Source organism: Saccostrea echinata, unplaced genomic scaffold (assembly GCF_033153115.1).
Source record: "Saccostrea echinata isolate AGI-Se365-2 ecotype Australia unplaced genomic scaffold, CSIRO_AGI_Sech_v1 ptg000022l, whole genome shotgun sequence".
NCBI classification, from domain to species: domain Eukaryota; kingdom Metazoa; phylum Mollusca; class Bivalvia; order Ostreida; family Ostreidae; genus Saccostrea; species Saccostrea echinata.
This window is the reverse complement of record NW_026889771.1, coordinates 807,592-826,211: the sequence shown is the minus strand read 5'-3', so window position 1 is coordinate 826,211 and position 18,620 is coordinate 807,592. Positions and strand designations below refer to the sequence as shown.

At 33.1% G+C, this 18,620-nt stretch overlaps 2 protein-coding genes and 1 pseudogene across 2 annotated transcripts; 1 reads left to right on the top strand and 2 right to left on the bottom strand.

Moving 5' to 3' along the window:
• Positions 1-1,806: 1,806 nt before the first annotated feature.
• LOC133190610 (uncharacterized) lies at positions 1,807-11,433 on the top strand. The gene is made up of 30 exons (XM_061326300.1): positions 1,807-1,831; positions 2,083-2,286; positions 2,581-2,711; positions 2,811-2,919; positions 3,067-3,218; positions 3,311-3,433; positions 3,649-3,760; positions 3,952-4,130; positions 4,306-4,410; positions 4,568-4,648; positions 4,732-4,855; positions 5,274-5,438; positions 5,596-5,829; positions 5,975-6,090; positions 6,426-6,465; positions 6,596-6,693; positions 6,792-6,903; positions 7,000-7,178; positions 7,428-7,538; positions 7,626-7,706; positions 7,807-7,930; positions 8,055-8,228; positions 8,312-8,536; positions 8,678-8,793; positions 8,920-8,983; positions 9,075-9,311; positions 9,476-9,712; positions 10,309-10,548; positions 10,760-10,855; positions 11,281-11,433. Exons 1-30 carry the CDS (start codon positions 1,807-1,809, stop codon positions 11,415-11,417), a joined length of 4,131 nt encoding a protein of 1,376 aa, XP_061182284.1. The 3' UTR covers positions 11,418-11,433.
• Positions 11,434-12,629: 1,196 nt separating this feature from the next.
• LOC133190756 (uncharacterized) lies at positions 12,630-14,839 on the bottom strand. Its single transcript, XM_061326448.1, has 4 exons — positions 14,714-14,839; positions 13,357-13,536; positions 12,963-13,097; positions 12,630-12,841 (listed from the first exon to the last, which is right to left on the bottom strand). The coding sequence occupies exons 1-4, from the start codon at positions 14,805-14,807 to the stop codon at positions 12,678-12,680; spliced, it is 573 nt and encodes a 190-aa protein (XP_061182432.1). The 5' UTR covers positions 14,808-14,839; the 3' UTR covers positions 12,630-12,677.
• Positions 14,840-16,000: 1,161 nt separating this feature from the next.
• On the bottom strand, positions 16,001-17,522 carry LOC133190757 (uncharacterized; annotated as a pseudogene).
• Positions 17,523-18,620: the final 1,098 nt, after the last annotated feature.

Here is an 18,620-nt window from a genome sequence, read left to right as displayed (position 1 = left end):
CCTTAATATGCATGTTTTAATCTCTGCACCGTGTACTGTATAACACTATATTTTCGCGACACTTTAATTTGGCGATATTTTCTGGTATTTATAAGCAAAACAACACTGAAACAAAATCTGAAGTTAAATCTAAAGTACATTTTTGTTTTCTTGCAGCACTTCCTGTCCGAACCGGAAGTGAATTTGTGATTCGGTCAATTTTCGACTTGTTTTTTAAGTATTTTTTAAAGATATTGTTATGCATAATGTAATAGTCTTATGCGTGTTGTGAGAGTGTGTTTAATTCATTATATTTTCTAGGTTTTTTGTTCTATGAAGCACTCCATAAATTAAAATGGTGCCAATTGCAGTGTTGGATTTTTTCTTGGAGAGAACTTGTATAGGCCAAGCCTGATGTCCAATCCAATTATGTAAACAGGCTTTAGATAATAAAATACTGATTAAATCAAATTAGTTCTGGATTTATTCCGTGACACATTATATACGACAAACTGAGTTAAAAAGCATTTTATAGAAAATATGACAGTTTATTTAAATCTTAAAACATTTAAGGGCAAAACACACATCCTAAAACATCGATTCCAACATCTGCACAACAATAATATTCTCAGCGATGACTTTTCTTTAATGATATGACCTTTCGCCTTCTTAAATTATGTTTACTTGCTCATCAAATTGAAGTTATGATGACAACTGGATGTTCTGAGAAATATCAAATATTATAATTACTGAAAGCTCGCTAACCCATAATACTCAACACTTTCATTGTCAGTAATGGCATGCTTAATTATGACTGTTTTTTAGAATTCTTTTTTAAATATATATTCGTTTTAACTTTCACTTTCAATTATTTTATATTAATTTAAGCTTCCTTCATTTTCAATAATTATAATGCACTCGGAGCGCCTCGGGTGGCTCGTACAGTTTGTATGGAGCGTAGCGGAATCAGCCGAGGATTGCCGATTGATTACAATGTGCATGCTCATGTTAAATAACATGGCTATATGCACGCACACAAAGTTCAACTTCAATACATCCGTTTAATATTCTGTATTATTAACTTGCACCTGAAATTTCAGTTGTAATTATGAAAGATATCTGAGCAGTAATTCACCTTTAAGCTTGAATATGAGTTGGATTTGGCCTATTATAATGCAGCAGAAATATGTGCCTTTTGGTGATTCTGTTCTTTTTCAATCTTACCCCGAGCTTTTGTACACAAAAAAGTTGTATCCCCTATAAGCTGTCTTAGGGGATAAAATACTTGCAAAAAGCAGGGTAAATGAATATACCACAACAGGTATATTATAATTTCAAAAGAATGAATACTTGTACTTACACGTGATAATGTTTATAACTATTGTTATTTAATCAGACAACTTTAATCTTTATCAAACTCTGATAAATTATCTCCGTACAGTATCACATGTGATGTACGGATGAAGACCTACTATAATGACGGTTTGTTGGTTTTGTTTACAATGTTCTACTTTAGTGTTATAGATAAATTTTTCTTTATAAAAATATCACGTAGCTTGACTAATACATCTTTTTTGTAGGTAAAATTCTCATATTTGCTTCTATTGCCTATACTGACGCTCACATTGGTTTCTTTCTGTGACGCGGATGCATTAACTACAGGTACGGAATAAGTACACACGGCTACCTCAGCACAGAAATTACATTTATCTTACTTTAAATTTAACATCATTGTTTATACAGGAGATCCAAAAAGAATAAAATAGCTTATTTTGAGCACGATGATCCAAATAATTATGAACCTAAGAAAAAAAGAGATAGTAAATTATGCATTGCAAGAGACAGATAAAGGGTAAACAAAATACTTAATTACTAAGTAAATATTACGTAAAGCACTTGAAAGAACTTAATGTCAAAAAAGGAAATCTTGAAATCTGTAGAGGGAGTAAAATCTTCACGATTACTGACGCCAACGCTTTCCTGAACGACATTTCAAATTAAGGAAAAAAAAAAGAACGTTGTGTTCTAGACTTTTTTAATGATTGTCACTGGATTCTGTTTTAAGCCGTTCTTGCTTTTGATTTAGCTGCTTGCCTTTTGTAGCATCACCTCAGCCCGAACTTCCTCAGATTCCCTCCCTTTTCCAGACTCGAATTGAGTTAAATATAGTGGACAAAAATACCACGGTGGATATTGTTGAGTACTTTGATTATGAGGGTAACCGCGTGAGAATTGATACACTTAAGAATGCTGTTCAAGGAAGTATAATCTACAGTTTTGATACCGATGAGATTTTCTACGTCACCAGTAAGTCGACGTCGTCAAATATTGTTCACTCGAGCTCTATCCTTTTTTTTAAATCATGCTTAATATATATATACATCTAAAACACAAAACAAATAAGTGACCAAACAGACAAAAAGAAACAAAATAACAAAAAAAATTAATAATACATATGCAGTGCACTCACACAGAAATAAAGGAGATTGAATATTTTTACCAGTTCTTTATAACAATAACCCCATATTTAATAATTTTATTGGATTCATTTAGTTCTTTTAAAATACAATATGCACATGTTTGGTACAATTGTTGTTTCAGATGGATTCTGTAGTGTTGGAAATATTAGTACATCAATGGCAATATCTCTTTTCGGTGAAATGAGAGAGGATGGAAGGTTGCATGTTTTAGACAGCAATTATGCATTGAAGTTTGGCAGTAAATACAATGAGGTATAGTGTGTTGATACTTCAAGTTTTTCTGTCCATGTTTGGGGTATCATAATGAACATTTTGCTTGAAATGGACAAAATAACCCTGTTTCAATTTCAGACATACCTCGGCCAGGAATCGATACGGGGAATCATAGTAAATCACTGGAGGTCTATTTTCCATTGGTCTGGAGCAAAAGTAAATTATACAATCGATTACTACTTCTCAGGTATGAAAACTGTGTTGAGAATCTAAATACATTTATTACAATAGCTTTGTTTTTCTTTCTTTTGTGTTTATAACAACCTAGTATAAATCTAAACTGATTTTTCGTGAGTATATCGACCTTCAAATACATAAGACTGTCTGCTTGTAGCGGAAAGCATTTGGAATACATCATCCAGCTTTGTCAGTGTGCCTGTCCGTGCTGAGGTTCAGGGTCCCGGAAGAACAAGCCCGATTCATCACGTGTATGACTTCTACAGCTTTAACCCGTCACTTCCGGATGATATCACAACTGTTTTTGAGGTACCTTTAACCCTCATAGTAAAAAAAAAAAATCAGGGAGGGAAATTAATTAGAATAGTGTGATGATTGCTTCTTGAATTTTTACCTTACAGACACCTGTTGGAGTAATTTGTCCAGGAAGAAAAAGTACGCGGGGACTGCCTCAGATACCCTCCCAGTTCTACTATAGAATGGAAGTTATTAATGAAATACTTAATTTGGTGACCACGGTTGATGTAAGTTTCAATCTACAGAGTCTCAATTCCTTACGCCCATAATAAATACTTCTATCATGATAACCAGTTCACTATATTATTCATATCATAAGGCGATCAACAGTATAGCAAGGCAATATCACCTGTTTTTAGATAATTATTAGAATAATTGATGTGATAACACGTTAGTCTGTCCGTATACACCATTTCTTCTTGGATTCTGTTTTGGCGAGAAGGTTTGGTACGACGAAGACTACAAGTTGGTGAGGACCGACTATAAACCATTGTCATCTGGCCCACCAACTTATAACACTAACCCTCTGACGGAGGTGCACGACTTCAATGGAGGTTTGACGTAATTTCAACATTGTAAAAATGAAAACAAAGATCGTATTCCTTTAACATAGCCAACCTGTTGTAAACTTTTCATATTTCTTGATATTTTTATTGTAATTTAATATAAATATTTAAAGTCTTTTTATGTTCCAGTGGAAATCTTATATAAATCGCATGAAATGAAAATATTTCGTGTTTGTCAGGTGTGCGGTACGTCAGGGATAACTTCTATGGGAACTGTACTGTACTGCCTCTGTCAAGTAAAGCCTTTGGGGCAGCTGAAACTATGTCAGCCACAATAACCAACGGGTCGTTTGTGTTACACATGAAAAATCCTCTACAGCTATTTGATTTAGATTCAAATTTTACTTACGTCGGAAAGGTAAGACGGCATTAGGAGTAAGAGAATAAACAGTAGAATCAGGATCTTAAAGCTTTATTCATAACATCCAATGCAAAGAAAACCAAACACAAGAAATTTTTATAAAGATGACTTCAGCCTGTAGAGTACTTTGTTGTTTTAATGATCGTTTATACTATATCTATCTTCCTTTTAGCGTTTGTGTCGTAAAATGACATGCGATGTGTTCTCAGCAAGAAGACCCTACTTTGTACAGGGGTTTGGAACTTCAAATGCTACTATTGAATTCTACTTTCTTACAGTAAATAATTTTCCCATTAAAATTAGATAAATTGCATAACAAGTCAATCTATTTGTAATCTTAAGTGTCAACAACGTTGAACTGGAAACAAATTTGAGTATATCAATTTTTCTAACGTTAAAAATGGTCAAAGAAATGATACGTCTTATTTTATAAGGATGATTACACCAATTACCCAAATGATGGGAGTGCGGCTACCCGTGACGTTCCTGTAAAAATAACGATAGACATAGAAGACGTAAGTTAAAAAAAATGACGAATTTGATATTAATATAAAGTATTTTAGTAATTACCAAGATTTAATAATGAATTCTTAATTAGGAGGACTTTCATCAAGTTATGAACATCATGGACTTTGATGGCAATCACCCAGACCTCTCGAACTTCGACGTTTCCTCTTGCTATTCACAAACCGCCAAAGTACACTTCAAAATAAGATTTCCTGGTATGTATTGTAAATTTTGTATCCTTCATCTTCTTTAAGTTTGTAAATGACGTATATAAAAATATATTTAATTCACATGTCACATATTCTCCAATCCAATGAATGGTTGATTTTTATTTTAAAAAGTTCTTGTTCTAGAACCGACCCCTACAGATTATAATATAATAATATGATACAACAGACTTTCTAAAACATGAAGAACCCAGGAAAATCACAAATATCACTCTAGGCAACAAATACTACACATTTCTTCAAATATATCGATCTAGTACGTACTCTACATGCAAATATAGTAAGGATGGAATATTGAAAAATAAAAAAAATGCATCGAGTTAGGGCACGTACGTGTAACTTTGTAGAAGTTACTTACAATAGATAGGTATGCAATAAACATTCACGGTACATAATGATGATATAGGCGCATTACAACCCGCTTTGGCGAAGTCCTTCATATACGGGGCAAGACAAAAACTGGGTGAAACTATGCAAGTGTCGCCACTGCGTATCCAGGACGTCCGTGTGGAGTATGACACAGCAGACGTTTATCTCCTGGCAACCCTCCTTGACAGAACGTCTGCTGCAGGTTAGATGATATCAATGCTCAATATTTTAAGATACAATTATCCCTTTGTATGCCTATTATTTCAAACATTTCATGTAAATAACCATGGGTAAAAAAAATATAATTCTGGGTGGCGATGTGCAAAACTTATTTATAAGAATAATTTGTACCTTTTCAGCACAGTTTACGTACACGAAAGGTCAAAGGTCGAAATTTACGGATGACTTTATGTTCAAAAACATCATTGATCCAGTGATGTGTGCCAAACTGTGTGTGGAGTTTGATAACTTTACCTGCAACAGTTTTGACTTTTGTCCTGGAGATATACAGGGTTCATGTCGACTCAGCAGACGACACATCTCAGAGGGCTCCATTCATCTTGTTAATGGAAGTGGATGTGATCACTTTTCTAGTACGAGAGAAATTGGAAAATAATTCAAGTCTTAAAGATAAACTTACACAAAACAACTTATGGATTAAATCTAAAAAAAAAAATGGAATGGAAGATAAAATATATACAAGTGGCTAATCATTTCAGTCATTTTTTTTTTCTGTAGGAACTGTAAATGGCCCTGTTGTCGTGGAGAAAACGCTATATGATGCCTATGCTTCCCTGAGAAAGGCGATTTTAGCTCAAAAATACATGGTCCAAGTCATCATAGACTCAGTCCCAGTAAAGATTCATATATTTGCAATCTAAATTTATCGAGAAATATCGCTATTTCTTTATTATCATTTCTTAAATCAAATCAATAATGAAAAATTACAGTACCACACTGGATTATTTTAAACTAGGTGCCCGTAGGTTCTAGCGACCTCTTATTTTTCACCTCAAAATTGAAATAACAGTAATCTACAGTATGCGATTCAGCAACTTAAACCAAGGGTTCAGATATCTACTTCTGTGTTTTATGATGGCTACAGTGCTAGCTCACCTATCTTTTCAAAAGATTAGCTTGTTGAAATATTCAATACCAATGAACCTCAAATTAAAAATACTTTTTTCAGCTGAAGACCTATGTTGGTGTCGATCTCACTATCACATATGGTAAGTAATACCTATATGCTACATGTAAGTAATATATGTATTCTCCTTGGATATAAGAATTCGGGTTAACATAAAGAAAATGTCTACAGTGCGAGGAAGCATATTTATTGTAAATTTGGTTATTGTCTAGGTTGGATCCAACCAACAACAGTCCCTGTTATCAAAACCTTTTTTTCCTACAACCAAGAGATTGTCATACCACAATATGGACAAGTTTTTGTTTCAAAGGTAGCGTAACTGCATTAGTGCAATTCATGAAGATGAAAAGAATGAATTCCGTTCTCTAATTTTGACCATTGAACTTCTGTTTTTTGCAAATTTTGAAGGTTTGGTACAGCCAAGACTATAAACTAGTTAGATACGACTTCCATAATTCAAAACCCACAAACCCTTATTACTCTACTAATCCAATGACTGTTATACACGACTTTAACACAGGTAAGTTTTATTTCATGAATCATTTTGAACTTATTGAGAAAATCTGAAATCGATCAACTCCCCTGCATTATTTTTAGTGTTCTTTTATGAACTTAGGAATTCAGTATGCATTGGACAGGTTTTACGAGAATTGTACGATGTCTGCCATACAACCAGGGGCATTCGATAGTACGTTGGATTTTGCCGAATTAATCACCGATGGTTCGTATGTGGTGAAACTTAAGAGTCCAATGGACATTTTTCATCTGACGCCGCAAATGCGTTTCATTGGCCAGGTATGAACCTGTCTGGAAAAATAGACAATTTTATGCATATCTAATTTCATTGTTACCTCTATTTTTCCTCATTCTTCCTCTGACTTTTCGTTAAGCCGTTGACATTTTCCTCTATAATATTTGTCTTATGAATAAATTGAGGAATATATATATAACTTCATATTTTCTGTGAAGACCTATAATGACATTTTTCAATATATTACCCAGTAATTGACTAAAATTGAAGCTTTAAATATCTTTTTTTTCCAGAGAACCGTCAGAGATTTCTTGACTAACGTGTATGAAGCTATCCTTCAGAATTTTACAATGCCTGGTCTTGTTGGGAAGTACACGGCTATTGTCGAATACTACTTTATTGTGGTAGGTTTTCAGACTATCTTAGACTTCTTAATATAGTTCATGTAAATAAAGAGATGAATTCATTTTTCTTAAATTTATATTTAACAGAATGGATGGGCTGAAAGTGCCAGTAGTGATGCAGGTGTAACTGAGCAATACTTGGTTAAAACTGACCTGATTATTGTAGAGGTATGTAGCACACAATATTAATTATCATGGGGTATTCGCTGTACCAAAGTAATATCTCAACCTTTTAGTTTATTGATTACCTTATGATTTTGAATTACAGAAAGCATTGGTAATCACAACAAATTATTTTGATTTTGAGTACTTCGAACCCGATTTATCGCTGTTCGACATCAAGAAATGCTTTTCGTCGCAAGATCAACACCATTTTCAAATCACATTTCCAGGTAGGAAGAGAAAATAAAGTACTACGTACCAAATTTAAAACTTCCAAAAAATGATGTTGCTTTTTTTTTTTTTACACAAAATAATAAAATTTGAATAATGTTTGAATATTTTTTTTTCTTAAAGGGCAGTACCATCCTTATTTGGACATCTATGAGAAAGTATTTCAATTAGAAGCTCTAGAAATGATGTCTCGAACATCAGGTGCTTCAATATTACGCTTCCAAGAAATTTCTCTCAACTATGACCCTTACCATATCTACGTCTCCGCGACAATCCTAGGAAGGCCACCTTTTTTAAGTGAGTATTACGATTACTGAAAATTATGACTATTGAAAATGTGAATGAGTATCTATATCAATTTGGATTTTTTCCTTTATCAGCGGAATTTACAAAATTACCAATAACCACAAAAACTCTTGGAACCAATGCTGTGTTTGCAAATCTGAAATCTGCCGATGAATGTGCCAATGCGTGTTTGTCAATCAATCGGTTTCAGTGCAATAGTTTTGATTTCTGTCCAGACATTGGCAAGTGCTACCTAAGTAATCACCATGTCTCAACTGGGAATCAACCGTCAGCCAAAACAACATGTCAGCATTACTCCAGTGAGTGATTCTTTACCATGAATCTTCTAAGACCTCATTTTGATGAACTTTTTCTATATCAATATCAGTGTCATAACTTCTAACTTCTCGTTACATTCAGATGTTCCATTTATACTGATAATACTTTTTTATATTGACAAGAAACTGTAAACGCCTCTGTTGCCCCTGCGCCTACATTGCTAGTGGCTTATAGCAATCTGAAAAACGCAGTTTACGTGGGTCAATTAAGCGTTACACTTAAAACCAGCAATTACACAGTAAGTCACTGAATAACCATATCATTGGACATACATGCATTACTTTATTTTTAAAAAGAGATGGAAAGTTTTCTTGTGTATCTTCAGAAACGTATAAATAACTTTGAACTTGACTACTTTTTTCAGAAAATATACACTGCATCTACCATTAAAGACACTATACCAAGCTCAAGTGACGTTATTCAGGGAGGTAGGAATTAACTTATCTGTCTTTAAATGTAAACATTTTTGCAGCAATAAAATCCCCTCTACAAACTCAATACTCACTTTTACTTTGGTAGGACAGACAATGAAGCATTTCACGGTGTACAAACAGAACTCAATAATGGTGAGGAGTGAATACACAGTTCGAGGTGTTGCGGTTGACGACTGTGCCACGGAGTGTCTAATGGAGGAACTGTTTGATTGTCAGTCATTTATGTACTGTTCGGGACAGAGTTTGTGCCTCCTCAGCTCAGTACACCCAGATCTTAACCAGTCCCTCGTTCAGTCTCACAAGTTCTGTGACCTCTATACAAGTAGGGACATACAGAGGATATGTAAAACAACATTTAATAATAAATCTTTATTTTGTATTTTCATATATGTCAGAAGGACCTTGGTTTACTGCCACGGTTAGTTTACATTTCTGGCAATTAACAAATGATACTCTCTCTTACAATGTGTCTTACTTTCTTGGAAGGACAATATTTGGATCACTATAATGCAAAACCTGGGACAACTTTTCCAACAAATGCTGATGATGTCATAATGGCGGTTCCTACTCCAAACCTTTGTGCCAAACAGTGCACTGTTACAGACAGCTGCAAATCATTTGATTACTGCGCTAATTCAAAAACATGTCGATTAAAAAATACACATGAACTGGACGCTCCTACGGCTGTGTTTCAGAAAACTCCAAGTTGTAATCACTATTCACGTGAGTAGTTCGATTTCTTTGTGAATATATACCACAATATCTATAGAACATTTTGACATTTTTACAATTGTTACATCATCTTAAATAACAGGGATATATCTCTAATTGCAAAAAAGGGTACATTTTTCGTATCTCAACACGTTTGCTTCGTGATCGAGAGACCCAGGTTCGATTCTCTTTTGCCGCGCCGCGCCAAACCTAATATATAAACAAAGGTAGTGACTGTTTCTTCGCCAAGCACCCGGCATTAGAAGCAAAAATCACGGGTCTTTCGGATGCGACCAATGTCCCGTGTCACGGAAGGCGTTGGCATGATAATGATCCCTCAGTGCTTAATGGCACTGAATGCCGAGTATAGGTCTAAATTTGTAGTCCTTCATCGGTATATGGTAACGTCTCTATACGAGTGAAAAAATTCTCGAATGGGGTGGCTGACAACATGCAATCAATCAATCGTTACTTAACAGAAATATATCCTAGAAACCTAATTTTGCAAATATTGAAATTAGTACAAAGTGATTATGTATCTGAAGGATTGAGATTATTTTATTTTACAATTAAAATAAATATATTGGTGATTTTTTTTTATAAATAAGGTAAATACATCGATGACTTTAAATTTGTGGAGGGAAAGCAGATGAACTTTGGGAAAGTTTTGGAATTCGATGGAGTATCTGTTGACCAATGTGCAAAACTTTGTATAGAAGAGGAGAGTGTTAACTGCCGTACTTTTGCGTATTGTGGTAATTTTACTAAATGTGAACTAATGACTTCAACGCCAAAGCAGATTGGACCCGGATACGTCACTTCTAGTGGATTCTGTAATCTGTACATTAGTGAGTTGATGTTTTTAATTTTTTTTGCAATTATTATACTTCACGTAACTGCATACAACACCACTTTCTATTTCATTTTATAGTACTCTCACATGAGGTAATCGAGACAGTTATATAAATTTGTCAGAAGGAGAGTCGTATTCTCTCATAAGCAGAGGTTTATTTTTTTTTTTATCGATGACTGAATCAATTAACTTTGTTTCCTTTATAGGAGTATACAATCCTTCAACAACTGCACCCAGCAATACTTCTTCATCATCAACTGTTGTCAGTAAAATCTCTCCACAAAAGTCGGATTCAAATTTAGGTAAATCATAAAATATTTCTAGACGTAAGACACAAGATCAAGACTACAGAGATGGAAAGTATAAAATTCCTTTCTGGTCTATAACTTTGTAATGTAGCAATGTTAGAAGTTCATTGACACAAAGTTAGGTAGTCAGAAGATGTGACATGAACCTAATTAAAGATCAGCTGGGAAATCAATGCAAAAGGAGTTGAAGGCCAAAATTTGTGTTGAAAAGAACCTGTAAGAAAAGTAGCTTATGTTCAAAGGATTTGTCTTTTCTTGTCTGAAGGTTAAAAAAAAACCCACAAGGTCAAAATAAGTCAATTTGAGCAGATAACAGGTGCGCTAAGTTCTGGTGTATTTCACAAAGACCTCTTGTTCTGACTGAAACAATTTTTCTGATATTCCAAGGCAGTCATTAAGCCGACTTCATTTATTTACAGCTCTACTCCTGGGAACAGCTTTTGGTGTATTCATATTTGGCCTCGTTTTAGGAGGTGGGATGGTTTACTTCTTCCGCAAGTACAAAAGGAAAGATGATGAGATTACAATGGACATCATAGGGAACGAATCTTATTAAATCTTTAAATCTCTTTTTTTTTCTTCAAAAATATTGAAAAACTTTAGTTATACACGCAGATATGCCAGTATCTATTTCATGTTTGAAATATTGGATCCCTTGAAAGCTTCTCAGATGAAACAATGTCAAATTTTGTGGCACAAGCTTCTATTAAATTGTACTGTTTGTGGAATATATGCTGTACAGTAATTCCCCTTTACTCTTCAAGAGCGAAGATATAAGCAATAGAAACATACAATCACATTTTGACTTGTCATCAACTTATCATCATGTATACCTTCTAAAACATATTAAGTTTTCAATTTAATATTTCATTTAAAATTTTAATTTTAATTTAGTCTCGACATAATGTTTATTGGTCATGAATCAACGAATGACTAGTCATTTCTACAAATACTTTATAAATCATGTATATACAAGCCTACGAAAATGTTTTACGATTGCTATTTTTTTTCTGCATTTAAAACTCCTGAACTTCCTGTGTATACTGTTTGTGTATCAGGATTAGCGCTCCGTACGACCATCATTTCCTTTGGGTAACGTGCATATTAAACTAGGAACCTCCTCTCACCCGAAAAAACCGAACGTTTAAAAATCTCGGCTACATGTGAACATTGCACATTAAAGTGGTTGACGATACATGAAGTTTTATTAAGTTAATATTTGAGTTTTATTAAGTATAAAGTCTCATATTGTAAATTTTGAATACAAAATTTTCAACAATTTTGCATTTACTGCCACTTAATTCAGAATTTACATGACAAAAGGATTGAAGCATATGAACCCACACAAAAAGCACAATTTTGTACTTCAGGAATGGTTTTCATATCATTGCACATTGTCTTTGAACTTATATGCACATGCCCATTGCATGTAGATAGTTTATCTAAATTTCTTAGAAAAAATCGTCTTAACGATCGTACGAATAGAACTCAAGTTTCAGGGCATATCGATATCTTTTTAACCTTTGAAGATTTGTCTGGAAAGTCTGATAAACCAAGTTAGTATTCTTTAGGCCTTCAAACAATTTATAAAGTTAATTGTTATACATGAATTAAAAATTATATTTCAGTAGTTGTTTTCGTTATTCATTTTACATAATTATGCTATCATGATACGTTTCACTCTCAGAGTCCATTCTCTTCTCGTGAAAACAACTTTCAAATTCAGTGGATGGAACAACCATATTTTAGTGACAAATAATTCAAAGAGTACAAATCTTTATTTTTGTTTGCTATCTCAAAGTTTTTCCCTACGAATTTAGTTTGAGACCTCTTTGTTTTCCTTGACCATGTTATCCATTTTTAACATGGATTCGTATATTCCATCTCCATTTGCTGCGCATGTTGCTTGGATGAACCATTCTCTGGATGTAATCTTATGCAAACTCATCAAATTGGAAATTTCTGTTGTTTTCATTGCACCTAATAGATAAAATGTAAAAAAAAAAAAAAATCAAAGAAAACAAAACTTAAGTGCTTTTACAAATAGTAAAAAGAAATTGAGTGTATCTTGTTCTTTATTGAATTTCGTCAGTATACGTACCAGGTACATCTTGTTTGTTAGCCATTACGATAACAGGTACCCCTCTCATCTCATCAATATCAAGAATGTCAAACAGTTCCTTCTGAGATTCAGCGATTCTCTCTCTATCACTACTGTCTACGACATATATCAATCCTGACCAAAGAAAAAAGAGTAAAAAAGGCAAGGATTTTGACCAAAAAAAAAACACCTCCAAGTATTCCATTGAAAGAAAGTGTGTATTTAGACAAAGAATAGAAAAGTCAAACAGGTTTCCCAGTATGGAAGACCTAGACGATAACAAATAATGTGGTGATGAAAAATTGAGTGATTGTGGAATAGGAAATTGTTTTACATGTAGTTTATTGCGCTTCAATTTGTGGTGAAAAAAGGAGAAGAAGAATGTATTGATTACCTTCAGTATTCTGGCAATAGTGCCTCCACAGTGGTCTAACTTTGACATGCCCTCCAACTTCCACCACATTAAATGTAATTCCTTTTATAGGTTTCAGAGTTTCTTCATTATGTCCAATAGTTGGAATTGTTGTTAAACATATGTTTTTGAATTTGATTTTATACAAAATTGTCGACTTACCTATGCAAAAAAAATTGTAACATGATATAAAGAAGGCCATAAAAGAAGATATAATTTATTCGGACAAAATGGCGCACCTTGCATAATAGTGATGCAACATGTCACTTTTTCATTTAGAAATTGAATAAAGTAATACTAACGTTACTTGTTATATTGTAAGGCAACCTTTTAAGCTTATTATATTCAATATACGACTCGGAATTGATCGGAAATGGCGTGGTGGCGTTTTGTTGACATTATTTCCTGGCTAGTATTATGTCATTATGACGTTGTAAGCTGCACTTCGTTAAACCTAGTGTAAAACAATAATAGGATTTTACTTGCTAGCTAGAATGGTAATTATATTTATGTTTAAATCCATCATAACACAGGAACGCCCATACATGTATAAACTCATCTGCAGGTGGAAATAGTGTCGACTTCTTGCAATGTGATCACCCTAAAATCACAGTCTGGTACATGTAACATTGCTTAATGGTCTATCGCGCTTCCTCCAACCCTTAATTGATTCTTTTCCCCATATGTAAGCACGGGAATCTCATCCAACTACTATCTTAGACTCATATGTGAAAACTTCTTTCATAAATGGTGATTATCCACTGTCAGTCTTCGCTTTTCTCGGGAGCAAGACGATTCAAACAGTTCACTTGTAATCTGTAAACTTCAATCTGATTGAAGTCAGATCCTTGATCCACGAGCATTGATCTCTTGTATAACTGTCTGTTTGAATGAATCAAGGAGTCTGATTTTTAATTCAAATTGAAACATTTATATATATTTTTTGTAATAAACGTAAAAAGGAATAACTAGTTTTCGGATTTGCTGCTTTTTTAACGAACACCTCTAACTTAATATAGTCCCTGTGTTACGTTTATCAAGGTATTATTATTTTACACAGGCTGCTTTCAATTTTTAATTTCAGAGCGAATTTTTCAAATCATTGTCATATTCCCTTTGTTACCCACTATAAATCACTTGTCTTGTAAATTAAATGCTAAAAATAGTTTACCAAATCCCTGTCCTATTTTTACCGTGTCTCAATGTAAACACGCCGCCATTTTGTCCGATATAAAAACGTATTGCATCATACTGTATTTTTGTAGTATATAACATAGGTATTGGTATTGAATTCGTGTCTAACGCATTAAATTTTAAATGCATTTATTAAAATACTCACCAGCTTCATCTAATCCCAGTAAAAGAATTTTAGTCGGGGTCTCTGTTTTACAGAACTCACAAATAGATTTAAATTTCGAGAGAAAACGACCCATTTCTTTGTAAATGGATTTTCACTAGCTAAAACTCGCTATTCTTCACATTATCGTTCTATTAATTATCAGGGCACCCGAGTCCCGTATATTTAATATGCTCAATGAATGACAAGTAATTTTCGATTCATGAAATATCTATTCCATTTAAACGGTATAATTTTATTTCCAGCATGTCACTACGGACGTCGGGGTAGTACTCGGTTATAAATGTAAACACACTCCGCGGATTTCCGATCGATAAATCGATAAAATGGCGAGCGTCATATATATATATATATATATATATATATATATATATATATATATATATATATATATATATATATATATATATATATATATGGAATAAATATATTATTCTAATATTAAATGGATTGTTCAATGACTCAAAGTTAAATAAATTGGCATTTATTTGTTATTACTCAACATTTTCAATTCAAAACTGTTTAAGGAAAAGCTGTATTATTAAAATCTTCAAATATTGCTGATTAATATGAAGACTAGAATATACATACCATATAAAGAGGTTACAGATTCTAGTATTTGTTTAAGATTTTCCTGGTGTACTTTATATTTTCAGGCATTTTACAAACAAATCTTTTTTAAGTATAAATATTATATAAATAATGAATTTTATGTATATTTTATTAATACATGTAATCTATAAAAATGTATGAATAATGTATTTTACTTTGAATTATATTTAAAACATGAATATACCAAAATTAAACATGTATACGTCACATAAAAAAACATAAATGCGTTAAAATACATGATTTTTGTTTATTCAACTCCACATACAGTTATGGCACGAGTAGTCTTCAAGCAATTATCCACACGTGTATCAGTGTTCTTTTTTGTGCCTTCAAAGGGGGGGGGGGGCACAGCTACGCTAAAAGAATGCACTCAACGTGTACAAAAAGATTTCAGGATAGATAGTTGTTGCAATACATATATAATAATACAAAACAAATCTGCAATCTCGGAGATCTTTTTTTTTTCATTCATATCTCAAAATAACGAGGTATCATATATGTAATTCACTGTACAATAATCCTGCATAGATACACATGATTGACATGGTTTAACAACTGTTGGAGAGAATATTCTAAGGCACATCAGTTTTGAATCTCAAAGGCTCGTTCTCTTTGTGCAGTGTGCCGATAATACAAGCCTGAATATCCTGTCAAAGTTCAGTGGGATCCGGCTTTGTTTTCTTTAACCATGTTTGCCATTTCTCTCATAGACTCATAGACCCCCTCTCCTGTTTTGCCACATGCTGCCTGAATGTACCATTTTCTGGATGTCAAACTATGCAAGTTCATCATATCAGCTACCTCTGATGATTTCAAAGCATCTATAAGAAAACAATTTTTTGAAGAACTTGTCAAAAAATGAATGACGAAGGAGTTAAATAATCGAAAAATCAACGATTAATTTTTATATTCATTGTCTCCAGGTTTGAAGCTTTTAACATAAATTGAGTTTACATGTAGGTGTATATTGTTTTTATCCTGATTCAACGGATGTTATGCTGAAATGTTTCGTTTGACAGTTACATCATAATTATATACGTACTAGGTAAGTCTTGTTTGTTGGCCATCACAACTACAGGGACACCTCTCATTTCATCGTTGTTCAGTATGGCAAACAACTCCTCCCTAGCTTCAGCCATTCTCTCTCTGTCGCTACTATCAACAATGTATACCAATCCTGTCAGACATTCAAACAAAAGGTAGAAGTAATGCAGATACCTGACCAAATTATGTGATTGTAAAAAATATTTTCTTCATTCATATTATGATCAGAAAATAATCTGCTAAATTAGTACACTGAACAGATAGAACCTTCAGTATTTTGAAAATAGTATTTCCACAGAGGTCTAATTTTATCCTGTCCACCAATATCCCACACGGTGAAGGAGATTCCTTTCACTGGTTCCACTGTTTCCACATTAAATCCAATCGTTGGTATAGTATTCACAACTTCATTAAGTTTAATTTTTTATAAAATTGTAGTTTTTCCTGCAAAGTACACATAAATGCATATATTAGCTGGGTTTCTATTCACTATTCAATAAAAGGGTCGAAATTTATTATTTATTTCACCATCATTTCATTAAGCGTAACCATATTTATTTAATTGTGTGAAAAATTTTCACCCTCTACTGCATTTTAGAGAATCGCGCAAATTTAAATTAATTCTTTCATATTTTATAATCATAATAATAAGGTTAAATTAAAGTCTCTTATTGTTCTGATTTTGATAATTGCTTCCTTATTTTTGCATTTTATATACATAATATGAATCTACATTCACAACGTAATTTTTTTTTAAAATTTCAATAAAGAGAAAAGCTAATGAGGGAAAAGGGAAACCGAAAAAACCGAAGAAAATTTATGAAACACAAAGATAAACATTAGCTGAAACAGGAGATTTTCACTTTTGATTGCTCTTGTGAAAATTTAAAGGAAAAATCCTCTGAGATTTGTGAAATAAATTCCATATCAAACTTTGTATAAAACTTTAATTCGAATATCTTCCATTTAGTTATTTATTTTTTAAAAGAAATCATAAATTGATGGGGACAAATTAAATAACTTAACTCACCAGCAGCATCTAATCCTAGCATAAGAATTCTAGCCGGTGTCTCCTCACAGAAAGATTCAAAGACTGAATATAACCTCGAGAGAAAAAGACCCATTTCTTAAATATGAGTTTCTAAGTTCGAGCGTAATATGTTTCCTATAATATTTCAACCATTATTAAAAACCTTTGGTCTTTATGTACGCTTTAAGTGACAAGTTATTTTCAACACGTTAAATTTAAATGCTGTTCTACTTCCAACGTGTACATTTCTGACGAAGCACTTCGTTATATACAAATACGAACACGGTGCCTGGATTTTCGATAATACATTGGCAAAAGTCATGAGTAATTGGTTTACGGAATATTTTTCCCGCATTGATTGATTATCGAATTAGTTTTAATGTAATAGTTATTTTTTGTTTTGTTTGTTAATTGTTTAACGTCCCTCTCGAGAATTTTTCACTCATATGGAGACACCACCACTTGCCGGTGGAGAGCTGCAAATTCTGACCTATACTCGGCACCTAGGGCCATTGAGCGGTGAGGGATCTTTTTCGTGCCAGCACCTACTGCAACGCGGGACCTCGGTTTATACGGTCTCATCCGAAGGACCGGTTTCCACGTCCCACAGTGTGATAGTCAAAAATAACATATATTTTCCACAGGTCTTTAGCTGAAAGAAAAGGAAATGGCAAATTTTCATAATCTAATATCAGAATTTGAGGAGAGAGAGCCTTTAAAATCTCCTTTAATATGATATTAAATGTAAAATGCCCATTCCGCTAAATATATCATTGAAAAGTAAGCATGATAAAACAACCCATACTATGTTAAATTAATTATTAAATAGATGCTTTCAAGTTATATAATTATTATAATAATATTGTAATATCAAATATTTTGTTTATCTTATTAAAAAGTCTTTTCAATCACAATTCATTATGTAATACACGTCAGAAATTGATTTGTTTTAACTAGACATGTCATTATATATCTCATCATAGTATATATAGATAGATAGATAGATAGCACTACCAACGACACGAACAATAGAAATTGTCAAATTTTCGAGACGCCCTGTCCCTTCCTCAGGACAAAGAAAAAAGTTAAGAAGTCATAAAAACAAAGAAAATAGAAATAAGTTTTGTTTTTATGACTGCTTAACTTTTTTCTTCGTCCTGAGGAAGGGACAGGGCGTCCCGAAAATTTGACAATTTCTATTGT